Source organism: Camelus bactrianus, chromosome 10, assembly GCF_048773025.1.
Source record: "Camelus bactrianus isolate YW-2024 breed Bactrian camel chromosome 10, ASM4877302v1, whole genome shotgun sequence".
NCBI lineage: Eukaryota > Metazoa > Chordata > Mammalia > Artiodactyla > Camelidae > Camelus > Camelus bactrianus.
In genome coordinates, this window is record NC_133548.1 from 38231828 (window position 1) to 38258822 (window position 26995).

Sequence of the window (26995 nt, forward strand, 5' to 3'; positions counted from 1 at the left end):
CAGGATCCTTATGATTATACTCGGTCTACTTAGATAATGTTGGATAATCTCCCCATCTCAAGGTCCTTAACTTAATCCCATTTGCAAAGTCTCCTTTGCCACATAAGGTAACATATACATAAATTCCAGAGATTAGAACATGGACATCTTTGTGGTACCTTCATTCTGTCTACCATACATAGTAAAGTTGAATTCAAACATAACTTGCAACTCAGAATCCTACTTCTAGATGCATGCATGCAGCTAGGGGACACAAAAAAATTCATAGCACTGTTCATAACAGCAAACAACTGAAAACTACCCAGGGGTCCATGAACAGTGGAATGGACACATGTCATTATGGCCATACAGTGAAACACTATACAGCACTGAAAAATGAACTACATCTATCCATATCAACATAGGTGACTCAAATGTCAAGCAAAAAAAACTTACAGAAGAATTCATACAGCAAGATTCTATTTACTTAAAGTTCAAAAGCAGGCAATACTGACAACATATTATTTAGATATTTAGTAATACATTCAGGGGAGTTATAACGATAAGTGAGAAAGGAAGGAAGGAAGGAAGGAAGGAAGGAAGGAAAGAAAGAAAGAAAGAAAGAAAGAAAGAAAGAAAGAAAGAAAGAAAGAAAGAAAGAAAGAAAAAGAAAGAAAAGAAGGAGAGAAAGAAAAGAAGGAGAGAAAGAAAAGAAGGAGAGAAAGAAAGAAATTTAGATAGATGTGTTGCCTCTGAGGCAGAGAGATGAAAAAGAGGTTACACAAAAGAAATGAGTAATAAGTACTTGGCTCTTTTCTTTTTTCATTTTCTTCCTTAAACCATATAAAAATATACATATGTATAGTCTTTTATGTATGGCATTCCTCATTAACAAATTTAAATGCTAAATAAACTTAAAACATGCTGAAAGCAAGTTGTACGAAATGTAAGGAAGCAACCAAACAATGTACTGTATCTGATGGAGGAGGGAAAATCTATAAAGATAAGATAAATTCCAGGTAAATCAATACCAGAGGAAAAATTCTAGGTCGTAAAAGAAAAAATGGGAAATACACTCCTGTTCCCCAAGTTCGAAGAACAGACTTCTAATAGTCTCTTAAATAAACATGAATCAGCCTGTAAATAATAAGGTGAACAATGTAATAAACTGTCAGAAACTACCCACAGACAGAACCCAGCTCTACTAAAGTTTTGCTTGGCTAACATGGTTGTTCAGTTTGTTTTGTTTAAACTGAAAGCCCTCAGGCAAAGTAGGCAACAGTCTGTTCACTTCCATTCTACCCCACCCCCTCCTTCCTCAACATACAACATAAATATACTTTGTGGCTGGCCTCTGAAGGCACTTGAGTTTGAGACCAGCTGCATCCTGACAGGTCACCCTGGAATAACGATATCAGGTACCAAGTTTATCTTCAAGGTCATCATGAACTATGTGATTTCAAGAGTACCTCCTATCTCTCACTCCCCTCTCTCTCCCACCTCTTTCCTCAAACTCCTTTACCCTGGGACATTATTAATCACATAATTGGAGATAGCTGGCAAATTAAGAACAGCCTTGAGAAACTATGACTGCAAGTGCATGTGCTCCTTAAGCAAACTATAGGTGAACTAGGAGTTAAGACCTAGGTTCTAGCCCCTGTATCCCAATATCTCATGGCATAACCTAGAGACAATATTTTTCTTTCTCTGGAGTTGAATTGCTTTCCTTTCTATAAAATGGGTACATTTCAGTTAGATAAACTCCAAATCTCTTTTATATCTATACAAATGTATTTATGTTGAAATAAACTTTTGCAGCAAGTATAGATTCTTCCTGCTTTGGGTGGGATATAAGACTGGCAGGAGAATGGGCTGCGGAAACTGGCTGACTTCGTAACTGAAGGGGAAAAAGGAAATAGAATCAAAGACAGGCCCACTACTGAGAGGATTAAAAAGTCAGAGGACAATGAAAACAAACTTCACTACATTTTACTAAAACCAAAGTTTTACTTATGGTTGGCCCTATTTACCTTCCACTCAGGGTGGGAAAACAAACTATGGAGATGTTGCTGTTTTATGCGGTATAATGAAAATATTCTATCACACATCATCACATCACCGCTTCACAGGATTTGTCACCTTTTATTTTTATATATGGTCAACTCTGCTATAATGGAGTTTTGTTCTTAGCTTGTACATTAATTTGAGCATCACTAATAATTCTTAGTCTTACACGTTTCTTAAAGGAAATTTCAACCAGTGTGAATGATAAAAGCAAAAGCAAAAAAAAATCTACATGTCAATAAACATAAGCAGTCCTCAAATAGCTAGAGTCATGGATGGATGCAGGAGGAGGGTGTTCCGTAAGTTATAATGGCTTTAAAAAAAAAAAAAAAGGCTAAGAGTAGGTTATCAGGACTTCGCAAGCAAGAGTCAAGGGCATGAACTTTATTCTGTGCACAATGAAAGGCAATAAGAGATTTTTAAAACACAGCAAGTGATTGGATCAAATCTGTGTTTTTGAAAGATAACTGATGGCAGGGTGCATATAATATTTACAAAATAAAGCATAAAAATATTACGTAGGCTGATGTTTTACTACAAAATATTAACCTGAAATTAGAATAAAACACTCATTAAATCTGACAAATACCACAATATTCCTTAAAAAATTTATTATGCCTTGCAAATTCCTTAGGGGGATAAATGATTACCTAAATTTTAAAATCTTTTTTAAAAGCCTTCATACTACATGTGTATACTTTTTTCAAAAAAATTAACACTTTAAATAATATTTATGGGTTTTAAAGCCACAGAGTTTTTAAATATTTACCTAACCATTTAGAAAGCACTCAGCATTTTAGGTATAGAAAAATATCTCACACATAGACTTATGTTTTTCAAAACCTCGTATTTACCTAGTCTATCACACACCAAATGATCTGGTTGAAAGCTGAAAACGACATTGTAAAATACTGAATTAAAATGGCATAGAAATACAGTTTGTTAAATTCTGGCCAAGGCATCTTATGGAGACAACTAAAAAAAAAATTTTTTTTTTTTTACTTCCTATTAGTTTCAGCTGACTCCTGGCAATTATACTACAAACTTAGTGCATCTTTTCATTAACTCATCAAGGTAGAACACAGCCAGCAGTAACTAAACTTTAAATCTAATTCAATGTTTTACAAATATGTGCCATTATTTTTCAATGTAGTATCTAACATAACATCCCAAATGTTAAAAATTACTTTAAATCCACTCTCACACAATTAAAAATGTTTACACTGATTTGAGTTTTCAACTATTTTTCAAAGAGTTTAATAAAAATACTTGAATTCTTAAGGAAATGAAAATGTAACAATTTTATCAATCCAAAAATGAATGCCCACATATACTTGTTAAAAGAAAAGTTCTCTCTCTTAAAAAAAAATACAGAATATTTGTTCATATTTTCCAACTATCACACCTTGGAAAATATAGGCTAGCAGTATCAATATTAAATATTTAAGTAAAACTTTGAGATCTACTAACTTGTGAAGTTTTACTCATACTTTTATTTATACCTTACAGAAAGTGTAAACTAACTAAAAGAAATGAATTCTAGAATTGGAAGCTATTATAGAATTCATCTACTGGATCCCCTGATTTGACAGGATGCTGAGACTCTCCAAAAGGCTCACCAACTTTTCCAGTATGATAATAAAGCCAAGCCTTTTCCCTGGAACCTCTATGTATCCAGGACATTTTCCCCTATATTAGCCTCTACCTAAAACCGTTTGTCTCCCTTCACTTTCTGAAACGAGAGTGACTTTTACAATTATCTCATACAAAGTTTAGCACTTTGAAAATCAGAAAATATCTTGATCTTTGTACTTCCATAAAAGTACCGATTTTCTATTCCTTTCTTTCACTTAGGATACACACAAACAAAACCACAGATCTGCTGTTAAACTTCATGAAAAAGCATAAGTAAATTTTATTACAATGTCTGCCAAGTTAAAAATATCTAGTAATTTCCAGTAATGCCAAAGTGTATTATATTATGATACTGAACATTAACTAACCATGAATAAACTCCTGAAGCCCCTCTGCCAAAAAAAGTTCTTATTCACAGTAGAATGTGAATAAGGGTTTTCTGCACTGATAAAATATGCCCTTTTTAAAAGCAGAAATGTTATTTTCCCTAATACAGAAACAAACAAAGCTACCTGGCATAACAATGTCGCACCTAGTTAACAGTTGAAAAAAGGTTAATGTCATAGAGCACCAGACCAGGATTAAGAAGACCAGAAATTTTCAATTTATAAGACAACAGCCGTAATTCACTAGGCCAACGAGTTACAATTAAGTTATGCTAAACTGTAATGCTGTTAAGCTCAGGAAAATTGTCTACAAGTGTGATGAAACTGTGCTAAAACACTTTTCCAGGGTTAAAAATACAATCTATTCACAGTCAAATGCTAGTACAGTCTATAAAAATAGCTGATACATTTTTGCTCTACAGTGAATCTTCTCATGACAATTTTCCTCATGATACACATTTTTCTAACCGTTGTCTATTATCACTAGCAGTAAACTGAGAAAACAAAAGGTATTACACTTTTTGAACAATTTTTCCAAGCTTTTGGCCAAATAACTACTGACCACAAAAGCGGCCTCTGAAAACACTTTTCAGGAAGCAAGGTGCTGTCTCCCTGAACACTACAGATCACCGTTAAACATGCCACAAAATCAGTGTAGTGGCTTGTAGATTATATTGAAGAGCAAAGAACAACAGGTGTAGTAAGAATAAGGAACTTCTGTTTCAAATATATTGGGTGCCCAATGTAAAACATATCACTAATCAAAAGGTCTGAAAACCAGTGGTATAGTCTCCCTACTCTCCTAATTAAGCAAAATCTCTACAACTCATCCTTTTAAGTGCCTAGAAAACAGCACTGAAAACTGAAAAATCTATGTTCAAATCCCAGCACTGCCACTTACTAGAAGTGTGAAGTTGGGTAATCTCTATAACTCTCAATTTGCTCATCTCTGAATTGAGGTTAATGTCACCTACCATATAGGGTTCTTGTGAAGATTTAAGATCATATACATAAAGCATTTTGCCCTTAGTAAATGCTCAGTGAAATAGTAGCTATACTTGGGGAGTTTCTTCCTGATGTAGAACAGGTAAGAGTTCCCTAGGCTATATAAAGATACAAATGCTTTCCCTGATGATGATTTCAATTCCTTTATAAAACAAAAACATGTAAACCCACAGGAAAAGAAATTGTAAATGTTTTTGGCATATTTCCAAGCATTACTAAGTTTAAAGGTTAAATTGTTACAACATTCTCCTAATTATGCGACAAACACACAGGACCACGAGTTAGTCTGTAAAGGATTATATTAGCCTACGCTGCTGAAATTTGGGGTGGAGGATGAGGGGAGAAATCTCTTAAAATTATTCCAAACAGTCTTTTCATCTAAATTAACAAGTTCCATTCCAAAAACTCATCACTGTTTTCTTTTCAAGATCTCAGATTTGTCCTCTCAATTATCAAGAATAATGAAAGCACACTGATTAAAATTCATGTATGTTATCTTAGCTGAGACATCACTGAAACAGCAACATAAATGGCACCAGAAAGATACACATCAGACAGTGCCAAAGTGGGAATAGTCAATCTACTAAACTTCAAATAATTCACCTCATTCTTCTGAGAACGCATAAATTGCACAAACTCTTTAAAAAGTTTTTTTTAAAGCCTCCTGTATTTTAAGAATTCTTTCCAGAATAAAACTTTTTTTTTCCCCACCCTGGAAGTTAACATGCTTTCAAACAGTAATTCATCTCAACTGAAGCGATAAAACAGCACTCCCTTCCTTACCAAACCTTGTCTTCTGGTAACATACCTGTTCTCTCGAAATGCAAGGCAATGAAGGTCTCCTGAACATTTTGCAACTGCCAGAGTAACTGGCTGAAGTTTCTCCAAACGACACGCAGCTGGACCTCCTTCGGGGTCTAATCACAGGCACTTTATCTTCCGCGGTACTGGACAACCGAGGATGATGGGGAGCTTCCCTGATTTGAAAGAAGTGATCCAACCCCAGGGCCAGCAGGCAGCCGACGCCCCCCACCAGGCAGGACAGCAGAGGACGGAGGACAGAAGGCAGCGCCCCAAGGCTGGTGAAGGAGACCCACCAGACGAAGCTGGAGAAGAGCAGCACCGGGATGCTGTGTCGGAGCCTCCCCGGCTGCGCGAGCGTCAGCAAGCCCACGCAGCTCAGCACCAAGAACAACCTGCCTGCCACTGCCGGGGGTGTGCGCGAGGCCAGCGCCCCTGAGTCTCCGTCCCCCCAAGGCCAAGACCCCCACTGCCCCACCAAGAAGTCCCCTAGGTAACAGCAGGCGGGCAGCGCCAGCAGCCACCAGGAGCCGCCGCCGCCGCTCCTGCCCGGCCCGGGGCCCCGCTTGGTCCGGTTCAGGAAGCAGGTGAAGAAGAAGAAGGCACAGGCGATGCTGAAGAGGGGGCTGAGGCTGTGCGAGCAGACGCTCAGCAGGGTCTGCAGTCGGGCCGCCCCGGCAGCCCAGCCTTCGGGCCCCGAGCCGAGCAGCAGGGCGAGGACAAAGGCGGCCAGGGCGCCCAGCGAGAGGCGCGCCCGGGAGAAGGGAGAGCCGCGCCCCGGCTGCTGGGGGGAGGCCGGCGGCGGCAGCAGCAACTCCAAGTTGCAGAAGCGGCAGAGGTGGAAGAAGAAGCCGCGCGGAGGGTCCTGCCGCAGGGGGCTCACGCAGCCCTTTACGTATCCGTTCCTCAGACTCTCGGGGGGCGAGCCGGCCTCGTCCGGCGGCTGCGGGTACCGCATGGCTTTGGCGTCTCTCTCGTCCCTCCTCATGGCCCGGACCTGGGGTGGCCGCGGGGGCTCGGCACGCCCCGCTCGGATCGCAGCGGCCTCTCGCGCTCCCTCCCTACTGGCCCCCACGCTGGAGGCACCCCCTGGCTAGGCAGCGCGTCAGGGCTGCGCCCGCCGCCGCGGCCCGGGGTCCCCGCCGCGCCGGCAGAGGAGTAGCGGGGTCCGGGACATGCTGGCTGAGGAGAGGGGCGGAAGGGGCTTCTCTCCGGGACCGCTGCCCCCGGACCCCCTCCTTTTCCCTCAGACACTTCTCGGGACTGGAGCCTCGGCGTCGCCTCCCAGCTCCAGCGGGCTGCAACAGTTACCTCACGGCCCCAGGCTGGTCCGTTGGGCGCGCGAGCGGCGGGCGGGCGGGCGCTCCTCCCCCGCGGCTGCCCTGGCCGGGCGCGCGCCCCGCCCGCCGTCCGCGCGCGCGCCCGCGCCCCGTCCGGTCCCGCCGCCACCGGCGCCGCCTCTTGCCCAGCCGGCCGCCGGCCGGGACGCGAGCCGGGACCCCCGATGACTAAGCGCGCCGGGGCAGGGGAGAGCGCGACAGCGGCCACCCAAAGGGCCCGGGCTGGGAGAGACGAGCGGGGTCATTTTCGGCTGGAAGGGGGCAAGTCGATCACCCTGGGACCCCAGGCGCACAGGTTCCCTTTGGGGGTAAGTTACAGACCCCAGCCACTCTCCGGCACGTCACCACTGGGGGCTTGGGGAAAGAGGGCGTTTGTGGTCCCCGAAGAGACTGCCTAGTAGGGAAACCGAGTTGACAGGGGAGGCGGCAAGTCCCGCCTCTACCCTCATCCCACTTTAGGGTGGGCCCTCCGACTTTCCGAGCCAAGCTGTGACCTGGTCAGGGCCAGCCACGGCCAAAGTCATGGTGAAGAAACCTTGATCGCTGTAGCTAGGTCTGTCCTCAGCGGCAGTGTAGATTCTTGGGCCACGCAGCAGGCCCTTGCAGTGGCTTTTAGGGAAAGCATGCACGTGGAGCGCTCTCTGCAATTATCCTAGTAGGTATTACCGAGCTTATCTTCCTCAAGAACCTTCTTCATAAGGGAGTAACTACCATCCCATCCTCCGCTTCACACCCATACCAAACCTATCCACTGGTTCACATCTGTATCCCGCTTAACAAACAGAAAATCTGTTGTCGAAAATTTCTTTCCACACTGAAGGCTCTTGCACTGTAACTACATGTTCTAGAGAGCGGGGATGGGAGGATTAGGAGTTCTCTCCAAGACCATTGCCCAGTTTGGATCAGTTGGCCATGAAAGAAGCCAAGTAAGATGCTATCTGTGAATTACTGGTGAAACCAGCTACATGTAGGAAACACTGACTTGAAAGCGGGAAGAACTTTGCTGTACCAAAGGGACTGCTCTGGAATCTAACCAATCATAACTGCCTTAGTGAACTGTTTCCCTCCACCAAAATTCTCCCTTCAACCTCATGACAGGCCTGCATTTCTCAAAAAGCTAATTCCACATTTTTCCAGGGAGATGTGAAACCTTACTGTGTGGTAAATCCCACAAACAGGCCCATTTTTCACCAATTAATCTCTGCCCACAGCCATGACCTAAAAACAGACCATTTTCGTATATGATCATAGTTCACATGCATAGCAGAAATCACGAAGAAAATGGCACAAGGATTTGACCAAGATGAAAAAAAGATCAGAATTCCCTTTCCTTGTCTGCCTCTTGGATAAAGGAAAAAATATTTAATAGAGTTTTCAAATTGATTACTCAAATGCTTGCCCTAAAAGATAAAAATCCCTGGGGTCTTTTTTCCACCATGACAATTGAATTTTTTTTTTTAATCTCATTTCAACAGAACTCAGCAAATATACTTTTAAATATATTTAAAAATAAACAGAACTCATCACTACCAGTCAAAGATTAAAAATACATTTCGATGGATACATTTTGAGCTTGTATAGAAGAGCATGTCAGACTAGTATCAGCATCACTGAAATGCCCATTATAACTTTTCATGGGAAATAATAAATTGCTTTGAAAATTAAAACAAATTCAGATTAAAGTTGTTAACAAATACGTAAATAAATAAAGCTGTTTGCTTTAAAAGCTTGGGTTGTTGTCTATGGCAGGAAAAGCATGGTAGTGGAAATAGTAGTGGACTAGAAATCCATTTCATAGTTTCTAGTCCTGGCCCATCCTTTCATGCCCTAGCATTAAGCAAGTCACATTATTTTTACAGGCCTCAGTGTTCTCAATTGTAAAGTGAAGCAATTTAATTTTGATGACTTTTAAAGTCCCTTCTGGTCTTAAAAAGCTGCGATTTCTATATACCAAAAATATATAGGCATTTCTAGGATCCAAGGATTGCCCAGAGTAAACTTTGAATTGTTTATACCATCAAAGTAAAGCGAACTCTCAATGTTGACAAAAATATAAGGATTTGTATCCAAGGACTATTATCTGGAAAATAAAATTCAAAGCCCTCCTCATATAACCCAGTTCTCCTCTGAGCTGTCTTCCCAGGACTTCATGAAGGTAAAAGTCCAACTCTTTCAATAACCTATAGTTGGAATGCATCCCTGTAGACACCAACCCTAGCACCTGAGAGGATTCTAAAGTAAAATGTAAGGACATGACCAAAGACTGTCAGTTTATTCAACTAAAAATATGTACAAAAAGAATCAGCTAGCTATGTTTATAGCAACTCCCTTCTCTGTTTACAATCTTCGTCAGAGATTATCAGTAGGCTGCATGTCTTAGAGTTCAAATTATTTAGTTATTCTTTTGCCAGAGTTAAACAACCGATAGTTACTTGGCTTTTGTCTTTAGGTTCAAGAATGTATAACCATTATCTATTGTGGAAAAAAAAAAAAAAGAGCTAAAGTCACACCTTTTAGTTTTCTCAACACTCAACTCCAGCTTCATTTTACCTAACTTTGCCTTTCCTCACATCTTGACCCATGAGCTCTCCACTAGAATCATTCTCCCAGTTTGATGATCCCTGATGTGGGATCCTAGTACTTACCATCCAGCTCCCGAGTCATTCTGGTGCAATGCAACCCATTGTTGGTTTCTCTATTCCGATCATGAGGTCCTCGCCCTCAAGATCCAAAAACCTAGTTTTCCCATGTGCCCCAGATTATACGATTATTCTCCATTTTAAGTACCCACACCAACAAGTTGCCAATGCCTCAATTAAGTTTGAAAGAACTAAAATCCTGCCAAGGTCTTTCTAGTCACAAGACCAAAAACTCTGTCTCTAAACACTAGTTTACTGGCTAAAGACCCCATTGATGGACCTTCTAGATGCCATTGCCTGCCCACCTGTCTAACCTTACAAGCACCAATTGAGATGTCCCATTACCTGGCTCAGCCCAACTGTTAGAATACTCACTTCTTTGTCTGGACCTCTGGTTCTCACCATTGCTGGATTGGAAATTGCCATCTCTGTGAATTCCGCTCCCCCCCGCCCCCGCCTCCACCTTTTTTTCTCCTTAAACCTTCACCCTCAAAGAAGCTGAAATACCAGATGGGCATCATGTTAGGTCTCAGAAACTCCTCCCCACCTGCCCTGTCTTCTAATAAGTTTAACTCCCCATCCTTATACCTTGTGCTTTGATCTTTTTTTTTTTTTAAGAAGATAGGCTTATTTCCTAAACTCTAAAATCCAGATGTAAGAAAATCCATTTCTAGAGCAATATTCCTAGAAATTCCCTTTCAAATTAAATATTTTTAAATGGATTTTAGTCACTACAATAGACCCTATTATAATTATTGTCATGGAATATAAGTGGGAAATGGTGGTAAAGGTGGATGGATGAGGGATAGAACTCTGTCCAGTCATTATCACTGTCCCATTATCAAGTGACTCCTCCTGGGGGATCTGACTCCACAGCTTGATTTATGGAGCAGCCTCTAGAGATTTGCTAAGAGCAGTTGTAAAGCAGGGAATAAAGGTTACCAGTTCTCTAAGAGCTTTTTATTTCTGTTCTCATTCTGCATTGTCATGTCTCAATTTTTGTTTTCAAACATTTTTCAAAAGAAATGTTATGCAAATAAAAGCAGACTGCTCTTATTGAAGTGGAGATGTCCCAGCCCAGAGCCTGCACACTGCAGGTCTGACACCTCCTACTCTGACCTGAAGCTCCCCTTTGGAACCCTTGGTCCAAAAGAAAGGAAAGAAGGAGAGAAAGAGAGAAGAAAGGAAAAAGAAGAGGGAGGGAGGGGAAGAAAAAATAAATTTAAGAAAAAGAAAGAAAGAGAAAAGACACAGATTTAAAACCTCTGGAGTAGACCATAACAAATGGATTTGAACTGGATTTTAGAAAATGCTTAGAACTGAGTGCTCTTTCTAAAACATAATTTTCATCACAGACAAGCAAAAACTGAAAGAGTTTAGCAACACTAAACCCATGCTAAAAGAAATATTGACAAGTCTACTCTAAATAGAAAAGAAGCAGGAGAAATGAGAAACTCATAACTGGAAAGGAGATAACTGCCATGAATTACAAAAAGAATAAACACAAAATTGTAAAAGAAGATATCTAAATCATTAAGAGTGGGAGACGGAAGCAAGGAAAGCCACTGTGGAAAACAGTATGGAGATTCCTCAAAAGACTAGGAATAGTCTTACCGTATGACCCAGGAATCCCGCTCCTGGGCATATATCCAGAAGGAACCCTACTTCAAAATGACACCTGCGCCCCAATGTTCATAGCAGCACTATTTACAATAGTCAAGATATGGAAGCAGCCTAGATGTCCATCAACAGATGACTGAATAAAGAAGATGAGGTATATTTATACGATGGAATACTATTCAGCCACAAAACCCGACAACATAACGCCATTTGCAGCAACATGGATGTTCCTGGAGAATGTCATTCTAAGTGAAGTAAGCCAGAAAGAGAAAGAAAAATACCATATGAGATCGCTTATATGAGGAATCTAAAAAATAAATAAATAAAACAAAACAGAAACAGACTCATAGACATAGAATACAAACTTGTGGTTGCCAAGAGGGCGGGGGGTGGGAAGGGACAGACTGGGATTTTAAAATGCAGAATAGATAAACAAGATTATACTGTATAGCACAGGGGAAAATATACAAGATCTTGTGGTAGCTCATACAGAAAAAAAAATGTGACAATGAACATATACATGTTCATGTATGACTGAAAAGTTGTGCTCTACACTAGAATTTGACACAATATTGTAAAATATTACTCAGTAAAAATATAAAGAAAAAATAAATAAAACGTAATTTTTCAGAATTCAGTAATAAAGCAGCCCGAATTCCTCAGGGATAATGATATAAAGCAGTCTGAAAAAAAATTAATATCAAAGAAACTTTCAGGAGTAGCCAGTAAATGAAGCAGTATCATTGAGATTCCAAATTCCAAAACTAGAGCCATTCCTTAAGAGTCATGAAAACTTTAAAAGGTTTTGAATGAAAGAATTACCATTTACAAACTTACCTTTGAGAATGAAAAAAAAAAAAAAAAAAACCAAAATAGAAAAAGACTGGCTTTTCTCTGATAGAGAAATGATCACTCTGTTTTCAATGTGCACTGGCAACTCTGTTGCCAGAGTGTGTTAATAATACCTATTTTCCTGCCAGCTAATACTCACATCAGAATCTGAACCTCACTTTGAGTTTCTCTTTAGTTCATCACAGAGTATTTATTGAGTGTCCCCTTTTAGGCAGAGCACTGTGCTAGATGCCATTTAGAACATTAAAAAACTATGAACTTCTTTAGAGGTTTCCTCAAGCTGCAGCTTTACGTGGAGGTAGGGCCTTTACACATAGACCATTAAAGAGCACAGGAGAGTACATGATAAAAACTGTTGGGAACAATGCTTCAGAACTATTAAAGAAGGAGAGAATCATTATTTTCCATAATCTCCCAGTTCCTGAACCAAACTTGAGTCCTCTGGCTCACAGTAAAGCCGGTCTACTGACACTGGGTTGTGGTTAAGGAAAAGTGCCCCGTTTATAGCATAAAGGCGCCAATACAAGGCGGCCAGGTGGCTTGTGCTGTAAAATCCTGAACTCCCACTAAGGGTTTCAGCAAAGCATTTTTAAACGCAGGTGGGTGAGGGTGGGGAGGTGGCAAGGGTTATGTGATCAGCTCGTGCACAATTCTGTTTGATTGATGGTGAGGTAAGAGGGCGGTGTCACAGGGGTTAACATTATCAATCCTTAGGCTCCAGGAGGCCTGGAGGCTATATGCTCAAGGTCATCAAATAGTTAACATCTTCTGTTTGGTGGGGGGTGTTTCACATCAGTAAAACAACTCAGGAACTCTGCACCAGATACTGTTAACCTAGGTACTTCAGAGAGGTGCTAAAGCAGAGCATACAGAGGAAGGGTCTGTCCCAGGAAAGCCCGTAGGGTCCTGCTCCATCACATCCCTACTGTGTGGTTGCCTCAGCTTGCTTTCACGATTTGTTTCTCCTTCTCTACCAGTTCCAGTTCTCTCCCCAATGTCTGTCTGGATAGCTGTCTTTCTCACTCTCCCCTCTGTTCACCTCCCCTCTCTCATTTCTATATTTAATCCCTCACTTCTTTTACTTCCTCAGTTCTGTGCACCACTCCCCTTGGCCAGCATTTAACCTTTCTCCCTTAATGAATGCATTAATTCATTTATTCAGTGTTTATTAAGTGCCAGGCATTTTGCTGGGCATTGTGCTGGGCACTGTGCTAGCTGTCAAGGATACAAAGAGGAAAGATGTCGTTCCTGCCCTTAAGGGTACACGGTGAAAGCTAGAAAAGTAAAAAGACTACTAGAGCTCAGTGTAATAGGAGCTGTGATGTGGATGTAAGCAAGCTCCGTGTACTCTGAGAGCCCAGAGGAGGCACACCTAACCCAGACCAAAAGTGGCGTATTGGGTAAGCAATAATGTTCTTGAGGAATCAGAGAAAGATTTCTAGGCTCAGTATTGAAAGAAGGGTGGAAATTACCTAAATAAAGTAGGGAGAAAAGATAATCTGGGGAAAGGAAGCAAGTGTAAAAATTTGGAGGAATGGTGCATTTAGATAATTTCAGGAATTTTATGGCTGGAGCATTAAGGTATGAAGGGGCAAAGAACAAAAGTGTAAGGAATGAGGAGGCCAGAGAGATGGTATGGCCCTAACACAGAACCGGACTTTATTGCTACTATTTGTTACACAAAAGTTCATGTTCTGTTACATTTGTTTATTTACATGGCAACGTCTTCAATATACTCTTCAAACACGAGAATTCTGTCTTATTCAGTCTCCATGCCATGCATAAGAACTCAGTTTATGCTCAAATGTTTTTTGAACTGCATTTATATATCTCAAAAAACTTAAATAAGATTTTTTAGTTGTATGTCCTTTGGTTTATTTGGTTTTTTCTTTATTAGCGGATGAATTTTGATTGAAACTTTAATAAATGATTAAAAAGATTCCATATTGTTACTGAAAAATGTTTTCTTAACATCCATTTGCCCCAAATCAGTAAAAAGAACACTTCCTCTTAGATTTATAGAAAACATCATATATATATTTATGTTTGATTTAATTTTTCCAATATAAAGTAAATGTTTAAGAGATGTGTGGGTGAATTTTTTTTTTTTTTGATTCAAGTAATGGTACTTATATTTCTTTTGCTATGAAAGAATATATTCTACTAGTTCAAGAATTTTCCTTTTTCTATTTCTAGTTTTCAGAGCAACAATTTTATCTGTGACACAAATCCATTCTATTTTTACCAAAAACAACTGGTAAAAGTATTAAACCTATAACTGTTAATCTGAAATTTCCTGGATTTTTTTGTATCAAACCTAAAGCCCAAATCTTGAACAATAAACAGCAATGCAAACTCTTTCCAAGTTTCCTGTTCCCTCCTTAGACAAGCGCTAGTTTCTTCAGCTCTGGCTGTCCCAGCAGATCTGAAGGATCACAGCCACGACGGTGGCAGCCTACCGTTGACACTGAACTTGTGGTTAATTGTGGAGTTCTGCCACAAAACCACCTCACTACCACAAGCTGGATTCTTGCCCAGGAGAGTGACAAACTGCCAGGCTAAGCAATGTACAGGAGGCAGCAAGAGCAAACTGCCTTTTACGCGAGACAGCAGTCATTTCTGGATTCCAAATGGAGCCAACAGTGGAGCACACCAAAGAAAAATTTAGAATTACGCATTCTCCACTAAACCTACTTAAAATGTATTCATGTTGTTTCCTCAGAGAGGCTCAAAAAAAGTCATCTAACTCATTATCTTGCATCATCAATAAATGTGAAACTATTCATTAGTAAATTTTTTTAAATGAGCATTGGGATTGGAAGTAAAATTATTACTGTTAAGTGAGCCACCTACATATGATCACTGCAAATAGAAGCAAATAATGTGTCTTTGTGTGTGTTACTAAGCTACACACAGCAGCAGGGCGGCTCTAGGAACTTTATTTGAAAGCCAGAGCAGCATGCTGTGAAGAAGGAAACTTTAGCGTCAGTCAGATCTAGTTACCACTTTGTAGCTGCCTAACCTTGGAGATTACTTACTGTGTCATGTTACTGACCTCATCTACAAAATGGGATAACAGTATCCACCTCATAGAGTCATTGTTACGGATTAAATTAATACATAAAATGACTAACAATGACTAGATCCTCAGTCATTGTAAATTTAATTTATTTTTCTTAAATCCTATCCTCTTCCTTAACGTTATTTGTCCTTTCAGGACTTTGCAGGATTCTATCAATTCCGACTTTTTCCAAGAAGATCCCCCAAGTTATATCATCTGTTCAACTTGTTTTCAAGGCTTGCTTTCAATATTATTTCGTTCAACTAAAACTTTGTCTCCCCAACTACACCATCGAATCGATAAATTAGCAGCTCTCTTTCAAGACAAGGCAAATGCTACAGGGATTTTTATGGCCTATTCTAAATGTGTACTATAAATGCAAAAAAAAAATTAATACACTAATTTTTAAAGGAATGACTACATATTATCATAATTTTATGGGTCAACATATCTTAGATCTCATTCTTCTGAAAAGATGTTGATTTAGGGCCTATCAGTGGTAACATGTAGAAACAGAAAAAAATCAACCCTTAACAACCAAGTTCATCCATAATAGTATAAAACAGTGAAGACAAGAAAATATTTATGTCTGCAAAAGTTTATTCATTCATTCAGCATGTGGCAAGCATTGCCCTAGATACTAAAAGTACAAATATGAATAAGATATAGTTCCTGCTCTCAGTTTGGTAGAGGAGGAAATATGTAAACAAGTGCAGCACAGTATGAAATACTCTAATATTGCTCTTACCAAGTACAGTGGCCAGATGCAGAGGAGTTCGCAGATGAAAAGATTCTAGCCTGAGTATCAAAGAACAAACAGAGGTTTCCCAGGTAGGCAGGGAGAAGGTAGAGCATTCACACAGAGCAGTATGTGCAAAGACATGGCGGCATGAAACAGCATGGACACTTCTGGAATAGTAACCAGGTAGGTATTTGGATTGGAGGGAAGATGGGCATGGAGAAATGAAGCTGGATACGTAGGTGTTAGATCCTGGGAAGGTCTAGAGGCCATTCCTGTGGAGCCTGGAATTTACTCTGTGAGTGATAAGGAACGATTAAAGCTTCTTAAGCAGGGAACAGGCGTGATCGTTTTTGTTTTTTGGTTTTTTTTTTTTTTTTTTTTGGCATGACCAGTCTTAGTTGTGTGTTTCAAATCTCGATGCTGGTGCTGTGTGAAGAATAGTTCGGTGGACTGTGAGACCAAAGCCAGGAGAATCATTTGAGAAACCCTTATAATACGCAAAATACGAGATAAAGCTCTGTAAGGCAATGGCAGTAAATTTGGAAAGGAAAGACTGAAATTAGTAGAAAGCAACTACAGAACTTTCTGATCAGTTCCACAGAGGGGAAAGGGGCATGCAAAGAGTTTTCCCTAGGTCTAGCTTAGAGGACTACACTATCTTGAAGCCATTAACCAGGAGAAGAAGTACGAGAGAAATCACTGAGAGTAGTAATTAGGAGTTTCACTTTGAACAGATTGAATCCAAGTGGAGATATTTCTTGACAGTTGGATATATGAGTCTGAAGCTCAGGAGAATAGTCTGGACTCGAGAGACAGTTGGGAAGCCTGGAGCATACAGACAGAATGGAACCCTGGGAGGGAAATGGGACACCTCTCAGGAGAGTATAGAGTGTAAGAAAAGGATCAGTGTTTGAACACTGAGTAGTGCCAACATATAAGGGACAAGGTGCAAAATAATTGCTCAAAAAGATGACTGAAAAGGAAGTGGCAAAATTAGACAATCAGGCAAGAGAGGTATCCTGTACCAAAATAAGGAAGTTTCAATAAGGGAGACAAAAACCATAAAATGCTGCGTTCTAAAACGATGAAGACAAGAAAGTATCCACAGGAAGTCATTGACCTTACGTGGAACAGTGGATTGAGGAATAAATAAATATTTATGTTGACATAAGAAGAGTTTCATTCTAGAAAGTTTAGCCAAGAAGAAGCTTTACCTTTAGTTTCATTACTGTCTCTGTTAGTTTTAGCTAAAAATATAATTTAAATAGCTTACTGATACAATATAAAGACCACACACACCTTTTTCTCCTATGTGAAAAATAATAATAATAAGAGATTCCCTTTAATGCTTTACCAGCAGGCTTCCTTACATTTTTATAAATAGGTATTATAAACTAGCTCTTATTTGGTATTGATTGCGGTGTCCTACAAATGAGGAATCAAAAATAAGACAGTGAGTTTACAGATTCTGTATCATACAGAAACAAACATCTGACATAGCTCTGAGAGTTTTTTTTTAAACTAAGCAGTTATTATCTAGCTTTATTGAGTACTACACTCTTAGTCTGATTATTTTTCCCTTATATCCCTTTGAAGTCAGTGAGAATTCCTTTTTTTCACAAGACTTAGATGATAAGATCATTTAAGTGGTCTTATTTAACATTCTTTGTTTAAAATCACAATACTTTCACCAGCTCTGGAAATAGTAAATAAGCCACTAGATCCATTGAAAAGCAAGACATAAATTTGTACATTTAAAGCATTAAAAAAAATCTGGCCAGATAATTCAGACAAAACAAGTGTATTTAACATCCTTTTCCTGCTAAATAACCAAGATTTCCTGTAGTGCTCCAGTTCACCTAACTTCAGTAGAATTATGCTTGGCCTGTTCCCAGTGACAACTCTCTAGCATGGTTTGGTGCTTTGGTAACTATATTAAATGTAAGTGCAAACTGTGAAAAATAACAAGAACCCTTATATAAATTCAAGATTTTAATACTGTCTTTTTGGGATGTGTAATCATATTTGAAAGGATGATTAACATCCACTCAAATATGAACAAAACTTTAAACAAATCAAAACTATGTTTTTGTTTCTGTTTTTGTTTTTTTAACCAGTAAACGTCAAGGATATGGCAGATTTTATTCCTTAGATCCCTCCTTTTTACAGGTGAAAAGGTTCACATCAGATTTCCTCTCGTTATAACCTCTCAAAATGCTGTCTGGACCAGCAACCCACTCTCTTTAAACAAATACCAGCCAACCAGGAAACCATGAGGTTTTATTGTACTATAAAATAGACCAGACATATCCAGACCTTCATAGGAATGAACCTGACTAAATCTTTACTAAAAATAGTTTCAAAATAAACTGTAGGCTCCAAGTTTCTCTACAATCAAAATTCCTTCATCCTTCATCAACCTTGTTCTCAGGTTCTTTACTCTTCCAGAGCTATATTGCAAGCAGTTTCTCTGGCCACATATTCATTATGAGAACCAAAGGGTCCACTTCTATTTGATTACTGGGATATGAGAATTGAGAAAATGTTAGGTTCATTCCCTGCAAACATTTACAGTTGTCAAAATTCTGTTTCCAGCTTTCCTGTACATACCAGACCCTAAATCGTGAGCTACTTCTTGTAATATATCACGGGCATAAAGATAGTGAATTTTGCAAAGAATTAAACCAAATCTTCAGCCTGAAAAAATAGATCTCCTTTGATTCCTTTTAGCAGATAGTTTTTTGTTTGTTTGCTTTGTTTTTTCTGTTTGTTTGTCTTTGAGCAAAGGTAGATTTATTCAGAGAGATGCATACTCTATAGACCATGTGTCCACCATCTCAGGAGGCCAGAGAGGCCACGAGGCGTGGGGGTGGATGTTTAGTTCAAAGTAAAAATAGATACACACTCCATAGACGGAGTGCAGACCATCTCAAAAGGCAAGAGAAAGGCCTAGGAGATACACATTTCATAAGCAGAACAGCAAATAGTTATTAATTTAAGCCCTGTTCTAGGCACCCTCAAAGAATGTGGGGTGTGTGTGTGTGTGTGTGTGTGTGTGTGTGTGTGTGTGTGTGTTTGGGGATGGGAGCATTTTTCAAGGGCCAGTGGGAAACAAGGCATTTATGAATAATTATAATGCAAACAGGAATACACTAAAAGGTAGCAAGATTGCAATGGGGATTAGGAAATGTAACATGAAGTGAGCAGATTTAAAGTCCACCTTAAAAGATGATTAGGGTTTAGAGATGAGAGAGGAGGGCATTGCAAGGAAGAAAAAAGCATAAAAGTGAAGAAAGTGTTCATGGATCCACTATTTGATAAAAACATAAAATTGAAGAATGATAAAAATTTAACAATTATGAAGCACATGGAGCGTATCAGATCCCTAATCCCCTATCTCTAATCCTCACAACAACCTGAAGGTAGTAATAACAATACCCATTTCACATATGGGGAAATTGAGGCACAGAGAAATTAATTTGGCAAAGATTACTCAGCTAGTAATTGTTGGAGCTAGGATTTGAGCACAGGCAGTGTGACTCCAAAGTTTCTAAGTGCTTGCCATTGTACTGGTAATTATTAAACTTGGGTACATGAAAATCATCTAGATAACTTTTATCCAGATGATAAAAACACAGACTGCTGAACCCCAACCTCAAAGATTCTGAGTAAACCCAAGATGGGGCTGTGGAATCTGCATTTCTACCAAGTACCTCAAGTGATCCTGATGCAGGAGGTCTAGGAACCACATTATCCTTAGAAGGATTAGGGCAGTATTGAGTAGGCCCCAGAATGGCCTTAAATGTACTTAATGATTAGTGTTAGTAACTTAATGATATGCCCTCCCCCAAATCATATGGTGAAGCCCTAACTCCCAATGTGACTGCATTTGAAGATAGGACCCTTAAAGAGGTAGTTATGGTTAAACAAGGTCATAAGGGTTGGGCCCTAATCCAATATGACTGGTGTCCTCATAGGAAGAGGAAGAGACATGTGGGTGTGTCTGCTCAGAGAAAAAGCCGTGTGAAAATATGGCAAGAAAATGGCTGTCTACAAGCCAAGGAGGGAAACCTGTGGAGAAGCCAATTCTTCCAGCACCTTGTTTTGGACTTCTAGCCTCAAGAACTATGAGAGAATAAATTTCTGTTTAAGCCACCCAGTCGGTGGTATTTTATTATGGTAGCCCTAGTGGACTAGTACAAGGAGCTAAATCAACTTCCTGCTTCTCTAAAGGTACATACATGTGTCATATATCAGAAGCTATGCCAAAGAAGATCCCTAATGATCATCACCATCATAAAAACTCAGATCTATGTGGCATTTTATAATTTACAAAGCCTTTCCTATATCACACACACACACACACACACACACACACACACACACACATCATCAAGTATAGTTATTACATAAAAGATCCATCTGGGCAAATGTCTTTCTTTAGCTGTAGAGAATAAATATCTTTACCCCTATTTTCTAGTTAAGTATGATATGGTTTCAGGAATTCTAGAGATGTATTCAAAAGTTAATAGCAAAGATGAGATCAGAATACTGTACAAGATTCCTAACTCTGTTTCTCTTCTCAAAGAATTGATTAGGCAGTAACAAAATTCTCCCCTTTATATGAATTAAGATTATGCTCTTAGTCCTTTAGGGCACACACTTTTGAGGGGTTTTCTAGTAACAGGAATGTGTTTCCTCAGATGCCAAGTGATATAAATTTGCAGAATACCATACCATACAATGAACTACAGCTTCAGTAATAATAGAAGCTGTAAATAGAAAAAAAAAGTGAAAGAGCAGTTAGAGGAAGTGATTCCTCTATTTTCATTTTCTTTTGCTAGCACTTCCCCTTTTTTAGGGTAGCAAGAATAATAAGTTGTGGGCTGGGATTTTCAGACAACAATGTAAACATTGTACCAACCGTTTCTAGAGATCCAGTACAGAAAGGCGGGTTCAAGGTCTGTGTCTTCATACTCTACCATTTCCTTAATAGCTAAGGTCTCATTTCCCTAGTGGCATTATGATAGTTTATATCCTCTGAGAAGCAGATGCCAAGACAGAATTAGACATGCAAGAGGTTTATTGGGGAAAATATCTGAAGGATAAAGGAAAGAAAGCTAGAGAAGTGGGGAGAGGATTCAGACTGTGATGCAAGTCTGACACCAGTGAAAGAGAAGGGGAGCCTTACACCACAGCACGGTTCTAAGAAAGTTTCAGCCAGGCCAACAGGGAGTCCTCAAGCCAAATTCAGCTGTTAAAGGAGTCCCTGTCTCACAGAAATGGGCATAGGTTTGTACCCCTACTGAGGTACTAACAATGACAATTGGTTAGAAGCCCAAGGGGAGTGTTGGCCCAGTGGAAATACAGTGGTGGATCTAGCAGGTAAGGGTTGGGTACAGCAGTCAGTTATGCTCCCTACAGCAGATTTCAGTGGCACATTTTCATGTTTCCCTCAGTCCACCCCACGCTCTGGACAAATCTTCTCCTCTACAGATCTAGGAAATAGATCCTCCATGGTTGCTGTGGGCCTTTCCTCCTGAGAGAAAACTTAGAGGAAGTTAGTGAGATGAACCAGAGCCCTTGTTGCTGCAATCAGTCTTGGAACTGTACCTGGTACTCATAATCTCCATCTTTTATTATCTATTCTAAATTTCCATCGCTCTCAGAGACCACCTTGGCAAGTCTTGGCAGCTTACAGTAGGTTGTGACCTAGACTTTCATTCCTGATGGGTCTTAGTTCTTGGCAATCATACCCTTTTCAAGTCAGAGTTGCTGCCCATGTTCATCCATAGTTACAGTGGGCCAAGGAGTACCAGAGGCTTCCAGGTAGATCACCTGAGTTCTGTACATATTCCTATCCCTGCTGTAGAAAAGCAGCACTACCTTCTCCTGATGATCAGGGTTGATTACTCCTATCAAGATGGTGACTCCCCACAAATGATAAATGCTGAAGAGGGTGTAGAGAAAAGGAAATTCTCCTACATTGTTGGTAGGAATGTAGTTTGGTGCAGCCATTATGGAAAACAGTATGGAGGTTCCTTTAAGAACTGAAAATAGACTTACCTTATGATCCAGCAATCACACCCCTGGGCATATATCTGGAGGAAACTCTAATTCAAAATGATACATGCACCCCAATGTTCATAGCAATATTATTTACAATAGCCAAGACATGGAAGCAACCTAAATGTCCATTGACAGATGACTAGATAAAGAAGTTGTGGTATATATAATGGAATACTACTCAGCCATGAAAATGAATAAAATAATACCATTTGAAGCAACATTGGGATAAAACTGGAGATTGTCATATCAAGTGAAGTAAGCCAAAAAGAGAAAGAAAAATACTATATGACCTCACTTGTATGTGGAATCTAAAAAAATGACACAAGTGAACTTACTTACAAAACAGAAATAGACTCACAGACATAGAAAACAAACTTATGGTTACCAGTGGGTAACGGGGAGGGTGGAGGGATAAACTGGGAGTTTGGGTTTGCAGATACTAACTACTACATATAACATAGGAAAACAACAAATCCTACTGTATAGCAGAGAGAACTATATTCAATATCTTGTAATACCCTATAATGAAAAAAGAATATGAAAAGGAATATATATGTACGTATAACAGAATCACTATGCTGTACACCAGAAATTAACACAACATTGTAAACCAACCATATTTCAATAAAAAGTAAAATAAAATTAAATTAAAAAAAGATTGTGACTCTTCTTTTCATGTGCTAGTCTCTGGACACAGGGAGTCCAGTGTGCCTTGGCAGGATCCATAACTTACATAGTTCATTAAGATACTTGCCCTGGTGAGAGTGTACCCCTTTTGTAGGCCAGAATAAGGAAAGACAAGATTGTACCCAGAATAGATATCTATCTCTGTTGAGGACAAACCACTAGCTCTTACAGTTGATTTACTTCTAAGTGCTCACTTGGTCTCATCAAGAAATAATGATATATCAGCATCAGTTTCTCTCTGTTGCTAACAAGTTGGACATCCAGAAGTGGCAGAAGCTTCAGTGATGAAAAGTCCATGCTGTTGGACCCATGCACAGCCTGTCTCTGCCACCATGGCTACTTTGTTCATGTGCCCATTATGGCAGTTCCAGGGTGGCCAGTGATAAAAATTGACTTATGTCCAAAGGTCTAGTTATTATATCTACTTGGTTTTTCAGTTCCTCTTCTATGGTGGGTGCTTTCTGCTAAGCTGCAATGTGTGATAAAAAGAACTACTTATGTTCATCTACATGCCTCTATCTTCTTGTTTCCAATTTTCTGATTCTTGTCTTTCCAGGCCACTTCTCATATCTGATTATACTGGGCCACTTCTCAGTCCACAAAAAAGTAGGTAACTAGGTTTACTGTTCACAGCTCTACTCTCTGATTTTCCCTCCTCACTGTCTTTCAAGGTTATCCTTGAACATGGCTATTATGCAGCCATGGTCCATTTTCAACCTATACCCACTTACACAACAGACACATCTATAAATCAAGCTAGGGCTTTTCCTTCTCCTTTAGTTAATCACACAAGGCTCCCCATATGGCCATAAAAGCAAGCTGAGGAAAGGTGCTATTGTAACTGTTGGGAGTAACATGCAAGTCTGCCCCCACCTGCAACCACCTGCTCATGCAGTTTACTGCATCCTCTGTCCTGCTGGGGCTCAATCCCAGATGTATCATTTCCATATTACAATGAACTGCTGCAGGGCCTATCTGACTTTATGATTTGACATAGCCGACAGAACCCAGCTCACAATAGGCAGCTCTGGAATCATAGTCACTTGGTGCCCCATGCAGCATCCCTCCTCCACCAGTCCCAATATCTCAGTGAGGGATATTTATCAAAAGGCACATAATTCTTTGCTATAAGTGGCATGGTCCTGCTCCAGAATCTCAGAGGCTTGCACTGTGACTCTCTCAATGGGACTTGCCATGAGACACTACATCTGTTCTTACCACCAGCACCTCCAGCACCATAAAATCTGCTGAATTGTCTGGCCCAACTAGTGAGGCTATTTGCACTATAACATGGACCTTCCTCACTCAAAGCTGGCTCTGTGTCACTCAGAATATGGAGCAGTATTTGTAGGTTTGGAATGTGTTGCCTCCAGAACCCAAAGAAGCTTACCAGGTATGGTGCTTTCTTCTCAAATGCAAGATGCAGCGATTTTCTTTTACTTTGGAGGGGATACTTTGTCATGCTTTTGACCTCTGGACCCCTGAAAATTTCACTGAAGGGTCAGTTTCCTGAATCTGCATAGAATTTTTATCTCCAACCTGGACCACTGTGTTTTACCAAGACCTTTAGCACACTAACCATTTTTTTACTCAACCTGGACAATCAGCATGATGCCATCAGTGTTCTGTGGGGTTTTCAGGCAGTCCAGATCTCTTTAGAGTATACTATAACAGAGGGCAGGAGAGTTAATATAGCCCTGATGCAAAAGCCTAAATGAATATTGTTGTCTGTCCCACAGGAATATGAAATATTTCTGATCCTCTCTTCCAATTAGAATATAAAAAGAATCCAATGTAGATTGCCAAATACCATAGGTCTGAAGCCTTATTAATCTGCTCTATCAATTACATAACGTCCAGTAAATTAACTGTAATTGGGGCTACTAATTACTTGACCCTGAACTCCTAAAAGACAGGGTGGGTATCCAGCTGTATAAATATTTTTTGTATCTAGAACACCTAGGGCAGTACCTAGAACTTTGTATACATTCTATAAGTATTTTATAAATGAATAAGTTGGGAATGAAATTCAAGAAAATGCCTACTTAGGCTGATTAAGATGAACTGACCCTAATTCATAGGGTTATTATGAGGACTAAATGAGTTACTAAATGTAAAAATAAGTCTTTACACAAGCATCTGGCACCTAAAAAGCACTTAGTATATCTCATTAATTTTAGTCTCCAGGACGTAAAGAACTATTATAGAGGATAGTGAGATACAACATTAGGTTAACTCCTTGACCAGAGTTTTAAATGAAATGTGCATGGTATGAGTTGCCATTTACAGTTAAAGTGCCTGGAATATTCTTCGTGATGTGTGAGGTTTCCAAGGAAAATGCAAAAGAAAAATGATTGTAAAGCTGTTATAGAAACAGACAATTAACCCAATGGGAGAAAAAGGTGGTTGCTGTTTGCCAATTCATTACCAGTGTTGCTCTATTTAAGATAATTTCATGAAATACTGAAGTTGAAATTCTTGACAAATGCTTTTCACTAATAATAAAGCAAAATACGATCTTGAAACAAAATGAATAAATGTACTTGTGCCCAGTAGCCATCTCACAAAAATGACCTTTTCCATTACCTAAATGTCTATTTACATATTTTAAAAACACATATATTCACGTTTTTCATCTCTGTCTGAAATAGGTCAATGTAAGAACCAGTACAGGAAAATAAAAGAGTATTATACCAGAACACACACACACCCTTAGTCTGCACTAGGACAAATACATTTTTCTTGCATAATACTGTGACTGAGAGGGCTAAAAGCTATCATCCTCTGGTATTAGCTTAGTGGTCAAATGTTAAATGATGTTAACTCTCAGGGAACGTCCTGGTCTCATTAAACTTTCCCAAAACTTTTCACAGTGAGAGCTGTGAAATAATTCCAGGGTCTCTAATCAGGGATCCACACTTGCTACTTTTAAGAGAGCTAAGAAAGGGTGTTGGACAAAATCAAAACGGGGCTTCTTTCACCTACAAAAAAAGCTGAGCTACTGTGACATCTCCAGTACCCTCTCTCAGTTATTAATGTACCATCTGACAACGAGGCTCAGGCAACTTCAAAACTTAGGAAATTGCTTTGTTGTTTTATTGCCAGTATCTCTGTCTTTACAGAGTCTTCCAGAACAGAATCACCAGACTGAATTTCTTCCACCAGTGACTCAGTTGCTTATTAGCACTTTTGACATCCAGATGTTCTGAGACAAAGGCTAAACTGGGGTTAACTCCCAAGTGTAACCAGTGGAAACTCTCCTTTGTTGAGGACTCTCGTCTACTGGGCAATGGGCCAGGGCATGGGTTTCTTTCACAACCTCTCAGCACTGCTGTGTTTTTTTCTATAACCCTTGAAAATCATGTCACCTGAGAGGCCAAGAGTTAAACTGGCTGTACAGTCTGAACTGGGAAGGTTGGAAGTAAATCCAAATGGACTGATAGCCTGGATCTGTTTCATGAATAAACAGAGGAGTTCAGGCTTGGGACCCTATAAAGTTAAGTCAATATTAGTTACAGAGGAAACTCTGTTTGTTCTTTCTTCTTTTTTAGTTGCTTTTAAAAAAGAACTCAAGGAGAGGTTTTGGTATGTTCTAATGCTAAAAACACCACTTAAAACACACACAGACACATAGACACAGACACACACACACACACACACATACACACACACAAAACACACATAACGAAGAATGTAACCAAGCAGAAAGGAAATCACTGTTGTCTTACTACTAGATACATGAGAATTAAGGATTTTTCCCAATACCCTTCAAGTATAAAACTTAAAATGTCTCTATTTTTGAAATAGGAAATATTCATCGAGGTTCTGATGCCATGTAGTCACCTTATCATAATTATTAAGATAAAGATGAGTGATTGTTATTAAAACCATCTAGTTCTACTTAATGGGCACAAATTTCTCCCAGTACCAGAAATCGTACGTAACAAGGGCTGAACAGGCAAGTAGTTAAACTTCTACAGTACTAAAACAACGACTTCTAACCTCTTTGAAGCTGTGACACCCTATCTTGTTTGTTAGATTTCACAACTATCTCTCCTGTTGTACTGTCCCCCACACCTCCAAGAAAAGGTTAATAATCTATTAGTTGGAATTTT

General features: G+C 39.6%; 2 protein-coding genes across 3 annotated transcripts in view; one reads left to right on the top strand and one right to left on the bottom strand.

Annotated features, from left to right (window-relative positions):
- PDE3B (phosphodiesterase 3B) overlaps nt 1–7196 on the bottom strand; it is a 130127-nt gene extending 122931 nt beyond the window's left edge. Inside the window, exon 1 of one of the 2 annotated variants that reach the window (XM_074372349.1) lies at nt 5878–7196. In XM_074372349.1, the coding sequence (XP_074228450.1) occupies nt 5878–6858 (981 nt within the window). In that variant the 5' untranslated portion in view covers nt 6859–7196. The remainder of the gene's footprint in view (nt 1–5877) is intronic. The other variant, XM_010965040.3, reaches the window with a different exon arrangement.
- Nucleotides 6857–20470, top strand: LOC141578989 (uncharacterized). Its single transcript, XM_074373078.1, has 3 exons — nt 6857–6962; nt 7061–7518; nt 10873–20470. Exons 1-3 carry the CDS (start codon nt 6857–6859, stop codon nt 11107–11109), a joined length of 801 nt encoding a protein of 266 aa, XP_074229179.1. The 3' UTR covers nt 11110–20470.
- Nucleotides 20471–26995: the final 6525 nt, after the last annotated feature.

Coding starts and splice junctions, on each gene's coding strand:
- LOC141578989 (XM_074373078.1), top strand. CDS start 6,857: ATGGCCCGGACCTGGGGTGGCCGCGGGGGCTCGGCACGCCCCGCTCGG. Junction 6,963..7,060: donor CACGCTGGAGGCACCCCCTG/GCTAGGCAGCGC, acceptor CTGGCTGAGGAG/AGGGGCGGAAGGGGCTTCTC. Junction 7,519..10,872: donor CGCACAGGTTCCCTTTGGGG/GTAAGTTACAGA, acceptor ATTTTTCAAAAG/AAATGTTATGCAAATAAAAG.